The sequence below is a fragment of the Perca flavescens genome, chromosome 17, assembly GCF_004354835.1.
Source record: "Perca flavescens isolate YP-PL-M2 chromosome 17, PFLA_1.0, whole genome shotgun sequence".
NCBI lineage: Eukaryota > Metazoa > Chordata > Actinopteri > Perciformes > Percidae > Perca > Perca flavescens.
Genome location: NC_041347.1, coordinates 8,708,047 through 8,722,113, shown reverse-complemented (window position 1 = coordinate 8,722,113; position 14,067 = coordinate 8,708,047). Strand labels below are relative to the sequence as shown.

General features: G+C 47.7%; 1 protein-coding gene across 1 annotated transcript in view; it reads right to left on the bottom strand.

Annotated features, from left to right (window-relative positions):
* The window catches only part of LOC114572384 (synaptic vesicular amine transporter-like), a 79,770-nt gene that overhangs the window by 40,418 nt on the left and 25,285 nt on the right, over positions 1-14,067 (bottom strand). The window contains exon 11 of the mRNA XM_028603995.1: positions 4,154-4,232. Coding sequence (XP_028459796.1) covers positions 4,154-4,232 — 79 coding nt within the window. The remainder of the gene's footprint in view (positions 1-4,153; positions 4,233-14,067) is intronic.

Here is a 14,067-nt window from a genome sequence, read left to right as displayed (position 1 = left end):
GGAGTACATAGAATATCTCAAAAACATGTTAATTTCATCATGTTTACTAAAAGCTTTTATTACTAAAGGATTTGGCTCCACAACATTATACAATAACTTTATATGAAGGGGAATCCATGAAACAGTTACAGAAGCTAAACTATTTGTATTGTACAAACTGGAAAGTAGTAAAATAAACTCAAATCGAATGAATACACATACAATCAACTTTAACATTGTTTCCCTTTCAAAACAAAATAGTTGTAAGCTAGTTGTATAACCACTACCTTGGCCACAGGTAAGTTAGGTTGTAGTGTGGTTGTAGTGGGCGAGTGAACGTAGCTCCGCTGTCAGCCTCCTTCGCTGTTTGAATAACGTCAGCAGGTTGGAGGACGTATTTCAGCAAGGCGAGACATCTTAAATCCAGAGTTTTAATCATTGCTCTGAACCCGTCTTTCTCAACGGTCTGTAGCGGGACCGGAGGTGGATTGCGTTCATAATGTTGCTCCGCTGCATGCTTGAAGTGACACGTCTTTAACGTTATCACAGTAACGTTAATACGGCCGAGTAACGTTAGAGCGACGGACAACAACAGTGGCTAAATTATGTCCGATTTGTTAGAAACAAAAGACTTCGGAACAACAGACGGCTCCTCTCTTGAGCACACGTTGTTCTGGTGTATCTCCGGTCTTTCTTCATCCTCTAGCTAACTTTCTTCTCGGTTCTTGAATGTGCAGTAGCGACCGGAGCCTCTCCCAGCTTAACAGACTGTTATGCTACCTGGCTAGCTAGGCTAGCAGCTGTAATGTTACCCAGCATGCCATTCGGCGGTGTAGCTACATTTGTAAATGTAAAATTATTAGTGTTAGAAACTGTTTAGGTCTCAAATTGTTATATGCTTTGGTGTTTTATCCTTTTAAAGAGAGTTAGTTGTGGGTTATTAATTGTTGTATTATATAGTTACTACCATGAGTGAGAAGGGTACGCAGTTAACAGGGGTCCCAGTTCTGCGACGGAGTGAAAAAAATAAACAAAAAACTATTACTACTATTTTGTCAATATCGGGGCCGATACCCGATCCAAATATCGGATCGGTGCACCCCTACAGTCAAACATGGAGGAGGAAGCGTGATGGTCTGGGGCTGTTTTGCTGGATCCAGGGTCGGTGATTTGTACAGAGTGAAAGGCACCCAGAACCAAAACAGCTACCACAGCATTTTGCAGCGCCATGCAGTACCCTCTGGTATGCACCTAGTTGGTCAGGGGTTCATCCTACAGCAAGATACTGACCCAAAACATAAGTCCAAGCTATGCCAGAACTACCTTAGCAAAAAAGAACAAGATGGTAAGCTTAAAAACCTGGAGTGGCCAGTACAGTCACCAGACTTAAACCTCATTGAGCTGGTTTGGGATGAACTGGACAGAAAGTGCCACACATTTATGGGAACTTCTGCAACAGCGTTGGGAAGAACTTTCTGAAGAATATTTGATTTCCATTGTAGAAAGAACGCCACGAGTGTGTTCAGCTGTTATATCTGCCAAAGGGGGCTATTTTGATGAGTCAAAAATTTAGAATACATTTTGGTTTATAAATTGATTCCATGATTTCTTTTTTAATTTCAATTATTTTTTTGTTCTATTCTTTCATTTCAGAGTACAATAAGACATTGAACTGCATGAATTTCAATAAAAACCTGGAAAAATTGGGATGTTCTAAAACTTTTGACTAGTAGTGTACTTACATGTGCGCCCTCATTTAAAAGTCTCCCAGTTAATCCTGCCTTGTAACTGACCAAAGTTGGAGAAACAGCCTTTCTTTTACTGTCTATGGAGCTAGCTAGCTGACATGCTCTACATCTGAGCTACTGCGCATGTGCGAGTGCAATCAAAGATAGTATAGAAGAAGAAGAAGAAAAGAGGTCTCACTATGTAGCTAAAACAGAGACCTGATGAAAAGAGGATCTGAATCAGTGAGAGAGAGCTGTGCAGTACAACAAAAATATGGTGTTTTTTGAAAAATAAACCATGTAAACCTATTCTGGTACAACCTTAAAATACAATTATGAACCTGAAAATTAGCATAATATGGGGGCTTTAAAACCTCCTTCTTTCACATACACAACATTGCCAAAATCAGACCCTCTCTCACACCCCTCGCTGCAGAAAGACTCATTCACGCCTTCGTCTCCTCCCGACTGGACTACTGCAACTCACTTCTCCTCGGCATCAGCTCTACCAGCATCAACTGACTCCAACTGGTCCAGAACACAGCAGCCCGACTCATCACCCGCTCCAAATCCTGGCACCACATCACTCCAGTCCTAAAACAACTCCACTGGCTTCCCATCTCCCACCGGATCACCTACAAAATCCTGGTCCTCACCTACAAAGCCCCCACTATCTGCCACCCTCATACCTCACTGACCTCCTCTCCCCGTACCAACCCTCACGGTCCCTCAGATCCACCTCAACCGGTCTCCTCTGCATCCACGAGTCCAACCTCCGCAGTTTTTGGGACAGAGCATTCTCCAGGGCAGCTCCCAGGCTCTGGAACTCCCTCCCCCAAGAGATCCGCACCTCTGAGTCCCTCACCATCTTCCAGTCCCGCCTCAAGACCCATCTCTTCACCTCTGCCTATCTGTAGCACTACGTCCCCCTCCCTTTTCATCTGTGACTGAATCCTGTTTGGTTTTGTCTTATTTTGTTCTGTTTTGCATTGTTTTTGTTTTCTACCTGCCCTGTAAATATAAATTCCATTTATTATTAATTATGAAGTTATTAAGGCGTCGTCGGCGTTTGGCGTCGTATACAATGTACTCAACCTCAGAAGAGGTAAAAGGGCCCAAACTGGTCTACGTTGACTATAGCTCCCGCAAATGGCAGAATTTTGTCAAATTTGGTACAGAGCCACAGAGCTGCATGCCGAACAAGCATGACAATATTAATGTTGATAGAAATTACTATGGCAGAGATATTACAATCGCAAATGTCCCATTTGCATGCATTGAGTTATTGGCCAAAACTGATAATCGTTGATTATAGCGCCCCCTAATGGCCGATATTCACCAAACTCAGCATAGAGCATTGTACTGGGATGCTGAACGATAATGTCAAGTTTTTTGCTGATAGCATTACATTTAGCCGACATATGATAAAGTTTGTGTTTGGTAGCTAGCTAGGAAATTTAGTTTGGTCGTCAAATGTGCATACTTTAACGTAGCAAAATTCTTTTAATAAGTTTTGGTCAGGTCCATCTGGAGGTGCTACCTACCAGGTTTGGTGCAGATCGGTCGCATGGCCTAGGACGAGTTCGAAAAAGTAGGTTTTTGATGGTGCAGAGTCATGGAAGTCTTGTATAATGTAGACGCACCGTCAGTGTTGTTGTCTTTACTTAGAATTCCTCATGGGGGCGGCAGAAACTATGCACTATAGCTTTAAAAGGTATAAGGTCATTTATTCTATTTGATGTTCTTTGAACCTAGCCTCGTGAGACCGTCCTGATCTCGCGAGCTCCAGTTTTCCACTCGCAGATCAGTCTGGCATCTTGAGATAGAGAAAATTTGGAGCCATTAGCCAAACGACCGGGCCAATCAGCGTTGGTTTTGAGGTGGGTTAGGTGGTGATAGACAGATGGTTTATCCAATCAGCTAATCAGTATTTTCAGACAGCGGTAGCCCTAATTCTGTTAGCTGCTTGCTAATGCTTTTTTTCTCTTGGATCCTTCTTTTGGAATATGGTCCGGGAACCTGAAATGGTGTCTTTTATTCCTAAATGCTCGTTACACAAACGGCAAATATCCTTTACGGACATGTTGCTTGCAGCTATGCTTTGCCTGCAGCAGCAGGGGCGGGCTTGTGGTTGTATTTTCATACGCTTCGTGGATCTGATTGGTTGATTTGGCCCGTCTATCACCAACATAGGTGATAGACAGATGGTTCATCCAATCAGCTAACCAGTATTTCCGCCCCTTCCCAAAAGTTTTCCAACGGAAAGTTCCCAGATGGATATGCCGAGCAAATGCGAAGCAATCCATCTGGCGGAGTCAGGTTACTTTGAACCTATTCACGCGTGGAAACAGATATCACAGGGACCAAGAGAGTGAGAGAGAGAGAGAACAAGAGCGAGAGTGCGAGAGAGAGAGAGAGCGATAGATAAGGATAATTTCTCTCCTTACCTCCCCATCTTGTGCGCCAACGTGCCGAAGATGTAGGTTCCAATAAGGTAGGAGATGGACGCTGGTATGAAAGCGACGCCTGGGCCACAGACAGACACATACAGAGAGAGAGAGAGAGAGAGAGAGAGAGAGAGAGAGAGAGAGAGAGAGAGAAAGAGACAGACAGACAGAGATGAGGGACTGAAGGTGTGGGCAGGCTTTCTCTGTCTCTGTATAAAAAATATCTGGCAGGATAGCGGAGAGACACTTGCACTATGGCAAGTCTCTAAGTAAAAGATGTATGTATATAATGTAATTGAGAAACTGTGGAGCAATGTTTGATGATGTTAATTTGTAAAAATTTAAAAAATAGTAACCAGAGAAACTGATTATCACTCTTAGCAATGGAAAGCCAATGTGTTTTTGCATTAAGGGTTTTTGAATACATTTTTTCTGAAAAGTGAAAGATTATAATTTGGGGTTTCACATCATATGTGATGAATCGTAGAGATGGCAAAGAATCCCATGTTTACGACTTGCGTGGGACTACTGGAGATTGTATGATTACAGAGATGGTTGAGTGGGGGTATAAATATTGTGCATTGACTATAAATCATTATATCCATTACATTGAACGACAAACCTTATCCATGCTGTTTATTTTTTAGACACTTCAGTATTATTAAGTCCCACGTCGGATATTTTGGTACTCTTAAAAACAGTGGTGTTGTTATGACTTGGATGTTGACGTGTACACTATTTACTTATGCTTCTTCTCAAAGTTTCTCTCTGATTCAATGAAAAAGTTAACTAAGTTGACTAAAAAATAACTTCTGGTTGGACTCAAACTGCATTTAGTTGTATTTGTACTTGTACTGCAAATGACAATAAAGTTGAATCTAATCTAATCTAATCTAATCTTTTTAAAAAACAATTTATTCATTGCAGTGTTTTTGAAGTTTAAAGTCAAGCCACCAAAATACAATGAAAGTGTGTTAGTTATAGTGGGTGACTACTTACACAATTATTTTAATATAATTTAATATATTAATGTAATATTAATATATTAAATTATATATTGATAATATATATAAGATGGGGTAGGTCCTGTCTGTGACGAGGGAGCGGGAATTCGGACCCAAATGCAGAGAGGAGGCAGGCAGGCAGGAGGCGGTCAAACTAAGGTATTTATTACAACAAAGGGCGGCAGTACAACGACTGGAAACATACAGAATAAAACACTGAAGGCAGGAGCGAACAGAACACACTAGGGAACAAACAACAGACATGGGCGAGCACACAAGACGATCTGACAAGAGACAAGGGGAACACAGAGGCTAAATACATGAGGTGACAGGCAAATCATAAACAGGTGAGACAACAGGTGAAGCACATCAGGGCAGGGCAAGACAATCAACAAAGGTGGGAACAGAAAGCAAAGCTAGACATGACAAGACAGAAGACCAGACTATCAAAATAAAACAGGAAGCAGAACATAAACCGGGAAACATGAAATCAACTAAACACAGAAACTTGACAACACTAAACACAAGGGAGAACAACAAGAACAGGAAACATACAGAAAACTACGAAAGCAACAGAAACGGCAACAAAACACAAGGCAAAATACAGAAACCACAACAGAACAAAACACAAGGCAAAATACAGAAACCACAACAGAACCCCCCCTCAAGGGTCGGATCCCAGACGACCCTAAAACAAAGAACGGCCCAGGGAGGGCAGCGAGGGAAGACAGGAGGGGAAACAGTCACTGGGGCACCAGGAACAGAGGAGCCCGGGGCACAGGGAACAGAGGGGCCCGGAGGCACAGGGAACAGAGGGAACAGAGGGGCCCGGGGCACAGGGAACAGAGGGGACCGAGGGGCCCGGGGCACAGGGAACAGAGGGGACCGAGGGGCCCGGGGCACAGGGAACAGAGGGAGAGCCCTGGGGTTACGGGGAACACAGAGAGCCCCGGGGGCACGGGAACACAGAGCACTGGGGGCATAGAGCACAGAGCACTGGGGGCACAGGGAACACAGAGCACTGGGGGCACAGAGAGCACAGAGCACTGGGGGCACAGAGAACACAGAGCACTGGGGGCACAGAGCACTGGGGGCACAGAGAACACAGAGCACTGGGGGCACAGAGAACACATAGCACTGGGGGCACAGAGCACTGGGGGCACAGAGAACACAGAGCACTGGGGGCACAGAGAACACAGAGCACTGGGGCACAGAGCACTGGGGGCACAGAGAACACAGAGCACTGGGGGCACAGAAAACACAGAACACTGGAGGCACAGACAACACAGAGCACGGGGGCACAGACAACACAGAGCACTGGGGGCACAGAGAACACAGAGCACTGGGGGCACAGAGCACTGGGGGCACAGAGAACACAGAGCACTGGGGGCACAGAGCACTGGGGCACAGAGAACACAGAGCACTGGGGGCACAGAGAACACAGAGCACTGGGGGCACAGAGAACACAGAGCACTGGGGGCACAGAGAACACAGAGCACTGGGGGCACAGAAAACACAGAACACTGGGGGCACAGACAACACAGAGCACTGGGGGCACAGAGCACTGGGGGCACAGAGAACACAGAGCACTGGGGGCACAGAGCACACAGAGGACACTGGGGGCACAGGGAACACAGAGGACACTGGGGGCACAGGGAACACAGAGGACACTGGGGGCACAGGGAACACAGAACTGTGCCGACTTCAACAAGACAGACTAGGATAGAACAGGGACAGACTCGGACAGAACAGACTCAGACAGAACAGGGACAGACTCGGACTCAGACAAGGGAACAGAGGGAACAGAGGGGCCCGGGGCACAGGGAACAGAGGGGACCGAGGGGCCCGGGGCACAGGGAACAGAGGGAGAGCCCTGGGGTTACGGGGAACACAGAGAGCCCCGGGGGCACGGGAACACAGAGCACTGGGGGGCATAGAGAGCACAGAGCACTGGGGGCACAGGGAACACAGAGCACTGGGGGCACAGAGAGCACAGAGCACTGGGGGCACAGAGAACACAGAGCACTGGGGGCACAGAGCACTGGGGGCACAGAGAACACAGAGCACTGGGGGCACAGAGAACACATAGCACTGGGGGCACAGAGCACTGGGGGCACAGAGAACACAGAGCACTGGGGGCACAGAGAACACAGAGCACTGGGGGCACAGAGCACTGGGGGCACAGAGAACACAGAGCACTGGGGGCACAGAGCACACAGAGGACACTGGGGGCACAGGGAACACAGAGGACACTGGGGGCACAGGGAACACAGAGGACACTGGGGGCACAGGGAACACAGAACTGTGCCGACTTCAACAAGACAGACTAGGATAGAACAGGGACAGACTCGGACAGAACAGACTCAGACAGAACAGGGACAGACTCGGACTCAGACAAGACAGACTCGGAACCAGACAAGACAGACCCGGGCAGGACAGGGACAGACTCGGACAGAACAGACTCAGACAGAACAGGGACAGACTCAGACTCAGACAAGACAGGCTCGGACAGAACAGGGACGGACTCAGACGGGACAGACTCAGACGGGACAGACTCAGACAAGACGGACTCAGACAAGACGGACTCAGACAGAACAGGGACAGACTCAGACAGAACAGGGACAGACCGAACAGGGACAGACTCAGACTCAGACAAGACAGGCTCGGACAGAACAGGGACGGACTCAGACGGGACAGACTCAGACGGGACAGACTCAGACGGGACGGACTCAGAGAAGACGGACTCAGACAAGACGGACTCAGACAGAACAGGGACAGACTCAGACAGAACAGGGACAGACTCAGACAGAACAGGGACAGACCGAACAGGGACAGACTCAGACGAGACAGACTCAGACACAGGGGAAGTAATAGGGATACAGACAGTGAAGGGGACGGAGACAAGGACGGGCACGGTGACGGGGACAAGGATGGGTACGGTGACGGGGACGAGGATGGGCACGGTGATAGGGACGGAGACGAGCACAGTGACAGGGATGGAGACAGGCACGGAGACAGGGACGGAGACAGGGACGAAGACAGGCACAGAGACAGGGACGAAGACAGGCACAGAGACAGGGATGGAGACAGGCACAGTGACAGAGGTGGGCATAGTCTTAGGGGCGGTCTCTGGGGCGCCAGAGACCGGCAAAGTCCCAGAGGCCGGCGAAGTCCCAGAGATGGTCCCATGGGAGCCGGAGACCGGCGAAGTCCCAGAGGTGGTCCCAGAGGCCGGCAAGGACCCAGAGGCCGGCAAATTCACAGAGGTGCTGGGCAGTACTGGGACACTGGGCAGCTTGGGGACACTAGCGACACCAGAGGACTCGGGGACGCTAGAGAGGCTGCTGGCTAGCTGGGACTCGGAAGAGCTGCTGGCTAGTAGCTGGGACTCGGGGAAACTGCTAGGTAGCTGGGACTCGGGGAAACTGCTAGGTAGCTGGGACTCGGGGCACTGCTAGCTAGCCTGGAGTCAGGGAGCCGCTAGCTGGCTGGGAGTCAGGGGAGGCCGCTAGCAGGCCGGGAGGCTGGGAAGAGGCCGCTAGCAGGCCGGGACTCAGGGAGAGGCCGCTAGCAGGCCGGGACTCAGGGGAGAGGCCGCTAGCAGGCCGGGACTCAGGGAGAGGCCGCTAGCAGGCCTGGAGTCAGGGGAGAGGCCGCTAGCAGGCCGGGACTCAGGGGAGAGGCCGCTAGCAGGCCTGGAGTCAGGGGAGAGGCCGCTAGCAGGCCTGGAGTCAGGGGAGGCCGCTGGCTGGCCTGGAGTCAGGGGAGAGGCCGCTGGCTGGCCTGGAGTCAGGGAGAGGCCGCTAGCTGGCCTGGAGTCAGGGGAGATGCTAGCTGGCCTGGAGTCAGGGGGCTGCTAGCTAGCTGGGATTCTGTGGGGCTGCTAGCCAGCTGGGAGGCAGGGAAAGAGCTGTACGCCAGCCCATGGACAGAGGACCTGCACGCCAGCTCGAGGTCAGGAGGGCCGCACGCCGGCTCGGGTCAGGAGAGCCGCACGCCGGCTCGGGTCAGGAGAGCCGCACGCCGCTCGGGTCAGGAGAGCCGCACGCCGCCCGGGTCAGGAGAGCCGCACGCCGCCCGGGTCAGGAGAGCCGCACGCCGCCCGGGGTCAGGAGAGCCGCACGCCGCCCGGGTCAGGAGAGCCGCACGCCGCCCGGGTCAGGAGAGCCGCACGCCGCCCGGGTCAGGAGAGCCGCACGCCGCCCGGGTCAGGAGAGCCGCACGCCGCCCGGGTCAGGAGAGCCGCACGCCGCCCGGGTCAGGAGAGCCGCACGCCGCCCGGGTCAGGAGAGCCGCACGCCGCCCGGGTCAGGAGAGCCGCACGCCGGCTCGGGTCAGGAGAGCCGCACGCCGGCCCGAAGTCAGGAGAGCCGCACGGCGACCCGGCGGCTGCACGCCAGCGGGCGACCCGGGCGGCTGCACGCCAGCGGCGATCCGCACACAGGTCGGCCCAGGCTCAGGTACCCCGGGTCAGGTCAGGCTCAGGTCCGCTGGGCAGCTTGGGCTCAGGTCCGGTGAGGCTGAGTAGGGACCTGGCGCTGAGAGCCACGACGCCCCTTCCTCCGGCCCACGGCCTCCACGGGTCCCCGCGGAGACGGCCAGGCGGGTTCCTTCATAGGACTGCTGGTGGTTGGTTGTGTATACTGACCAGGTTGCGTCCGAACGGACTGCTAGTTGAAGCACTGGGTCTCTGACTAGCAGCTTGCCGGGCTGGCTCTTTCAGCTTCTTCGGTCCGTTTAAGCCACATGGAAAATTGTCCAAACAAAGACGTGCAGGGCCTTGGTTCCTCTCCGGGTGGAGTGGGGGCTCGAGTCAGAGGAACGGGCGAGGAGATAGACGGAGCGGCAAACAATGCCCCAGTAGCCACGGTGTTAGTTGGCTGAGAGACAGGCGGGCAAGTGGGTGAGCCATGGAGGAAGCTATCCAACTTCTTCTTCACAATGTTTAGGCATGGAACAAAATGGCTCACCCACGGTCTCTCCTTAAACCACTGTTCTTGCGTGGAGATCCTCTCCAGAACTGGGGCACACCGACCGGGTCTTGAGTCCAAAAGGCTCTCCACAGTGCGCTCAAACTCTGCTACTTTCTCCTCGAAAAGTTGCCTCTCTGCTGGGTCCATGCTGGTCAGATCGTTCTGTGACGAGGGAGCGGGAATTCGGACCCAAATGCAGAGAGGAGGCAGGCAGGCAGGAGGCGGTCAAACTAAGGTATTTATTACAACAAAGGGCGGCAGTACAACGACTGGAAACATACAAAATAAAACACTGAAGGCAGGAGCGAACAGAACACACTAGGGAACAAACAACAGACATGGGCGAGCACACAAGACGATCTGACAAGAGACAAGGGGAACACAGAGGCTAAATACATGAGGTGACAGACAAATCATAAACAGGTGAGACAACAGGTGAAGCACATCAGGGCAGGGCAAGACAATCAACAAAGGTGGGAACAGAAAGCAAAGCTAGACATGACAAGACAGAAGACCAGACTATCAAAATAAAACAGGAAGCAGAACATAAACCGGGAAACATGAAATCAACTAAACACAGAAACTTGACAACACTAAACACAAGGGAGAACAACAAGAACAGGAAACATACAGAAAACTACGAAGCAACAGAAACGGCACAAAACACAAGGCAAAATACAGAAACCACAACAGAACAAAACACAAGGCAAAATACAGAAACCACAACACAGACTAGGGCTGAATGACTAAGGCTGAATGATTTTTGAAAATAATCTAATTGCGATTTTTTTCCAAAATATTGCGATTGCGATTATTTTTTAAGCTCTTTGTCTTCTGTATTATTCAACAAAAACTAGCAATAAATCATTGTATAGTATGAACAACACAAGATTAGCTAGATTAAACAAACTGTTCTTTACTGGAAGCCAGGTCTGGATGTGATGATGACATTAGGTGATGCATGAATTTATATGAATGACATCTTTTATTTAACTACTTCAATCCCAGTAGTATATTGAGCACTGACCAAGCCTGGTGTAAACATTCATATGAAAGTCAGAAACAAATCACACTTAAGTGCAGATTGCAGAAATATAAAAACAAATGTGGCTTTACCACACTTAGTAGTATTTAGATTATTTTATTATTTACATCAACATATGTAAACATGTGGCGCACTTTTTAAACACTGTCTTTGAACTTTACTAGACAGTTAAATAAGTAAAAATATATACATCGGTGTATTTTCTTTAACAGCGCACAGAGAGGAGCTGCCTCCAGCCCCTCCCTCCCCTCATGGAGTTGCGTGCCGTGTGCATGACAGCGTCAACGACGCTGCACTAGCTCAGAGAGGCTATCGTTACGTTAATAGTAGCATGCAGGTGTTGCCGTGGGATTAACTGTACTAATAAAACTGTTGAAACACCGCAGCCACGCTGCTGTGAAAGCTCCCCGAATGTCATTTATCAGTCTGACTGTTACCCCTCTCAGCGGTAGCTCCTCCACTCCATATCTTTATAACGTAGCTAACCGCTAACCGGAGCTAACCGCTAATCTTTGCTAATCTTTGCTAACCGAGCCTTCAGTTCTGCGTGCCTGTATTCATTAACTGCATGTATGGACTGGAGCCCGAATAAAACCCTTACACGTTTTAAACTACAACTCAGAGTTGTTTGAATGACAGAAATCAGCTCAAGGTACGACGTAGCGTTAGCATGCTAAGTTGATGCTTTCTCTGCGGAGTGCAGACTGATTTGCTCTCATGAGTCACGTGACCAAATCGCAGCCTTTGCGATTAGGAAATCGCGTTTTAACATATCGCGATATTATTGCAAATGCAATTAATCGTTCAGCCCTAGTCCTGACCCTGCCGCAATTTCATTAGTTAAGGCTGATTTATAGTCCTCAACGCAGAGCTTTCTCCGTAGCCTACGTAAGTGGCCTGAAGTTTATACTTATGTGTTGGTGCGTTTGTGATCTCTTCAAGAGAATATCAGGGCCGACGTGTGTGTGTGTGTGGTAGAGTGAGCGAGAGAGTGATGGTGATTATCTTCAGAGTGAGTAGCGACTCTACGTAAGGTCATAGTAAGAGAAACAAAGTGTATCCCCTGTTCTTTCTGAAAATGTTCACACTGATGTTACTAAAATATTACAAAATATTTTTTTTCAAGTTTTCCCAGGTTTAAAACGAATGGAAATCACTTAGAAGGGATGGACACATCTTAGAAATTCTGACGCACTATGCTTTGGAAAATGGTTTCCAGTAATGTACAGTACACACACAGTGTAGTAGAGGTTAAACAATGCAAAACACGTATTGGGCCCTTTAATGTTCAGTTTTTGTTGACACTGTCATAGAGGTCTAAATGAAATCATATGTTTTAACATACAGGTCACAGTGGTGGTGTTGTTCTGGACTGCATCATACTCACAGGTGTTTCTAATAATCTGGCCCCCTCATCTATGTAAATAGAAAGGACCAAAAATTAGAAACACAGTATAACACTACCGTTATGCGACACCTGTAACTATGAGCTCAATAAAACACCAACCCAGTCTCACAGCAGTTTGTGATATGGTCATGTAATTTAATCTATTATAAAGTATAAATTATAGAGTGTGGTCTAGACCTACTCTATCTGTAAAGTGTCTCGAGATAACTCTGTTATGATTTGATACTATAAATAAAATTTAATTGAATTGAATTATTGATTTGTGGACACGGACACGTTTATCAAATTTTTTTGTGATGTTGAGCACATTTTTTAAACTAATGTATTTCAATGGGAAGCATTTTTCATGATCACATCACGACTCTTTCTGCCAGTCAGGCTGCAGCAGAGAAGCTGTACACAGCTTTGCTACTATTGGTATTTTTAGCCCAATAACTGCTGTTTTAATCAACATTTATTCACCAGATCTTATCATGGTTTATATGTATTTCTTTTAATGTTATTATTTATGTCTATTTCAGCCAGGGAAGCTGGATTGCTTTGTTGTTTATTGATATTTTTAAAACTATAACGCTACGTCTAACATTTATTTAGATGTTATCATGTGAATTGGACAGCGATCAGCGGGTCTTTAACGACAATATCGCTTCAATTACATATTTAATCAGTGGTTTTGTCACCAGCAACAACACGTTGCTCAGTTTTGATCCAGTAAGTTATGCACCGTAATAATCTTTAAAAAAAAACTCAGCGGAAGTGATGTAGTAATTACCGCTCCGCGTCTGTGAAAGATTGCTACACGATGTGAGAATTTATACAATAAAAATACCAATAATGAAAAAATAGTGTTTTATGCTAAGCACTTTGATTTGCCTTATATATACTGTATAAACAACCTACAGTTGAGTGTTTAGAACTACAGCCTAATGGCTTGTTTGATTATTGGGCATTTGTTTTGACTTTTACTGTTGTGAAAAACTAAAACTAAACTATTTACAAACAGAAAAAAAATGTATTTTATTTTCCATGTATCATTATTTAGAAACGCAATTTTCTAATTTTGCGGTTGATGAATATTTATAGCAAAGATTAAAGGGAAAAAACATGAGCATATTCATGTGTGGGACTTAGTTTGATTCAACATCACACTGCATTATTAGTTGTTTTAAATAAATTACTTTTTTGAAATAATTTATGGTAATTAAAAAGATAAGCAGATTGTTGCCGAGGTTTTTGTTCACAGAGTAAGATGTATATAGCTTTGTATGCGTATGTATGTGTTTTGGCATTTTTGGCACACTTCTGTCTCAGCCTATCCTGCACACAGACACAAGTACTTTAGCATATTCTGCTGCCAACAATCTCATTCAACCATTTGACAAACTGAGTTGGTCGTGACATGGGTCAGAGGGTATCAGAGGTCATAAATGATGAACCAATCCATCAGTTCTTGGTGTTCATATGGACAACATCTTTGCCTGGAA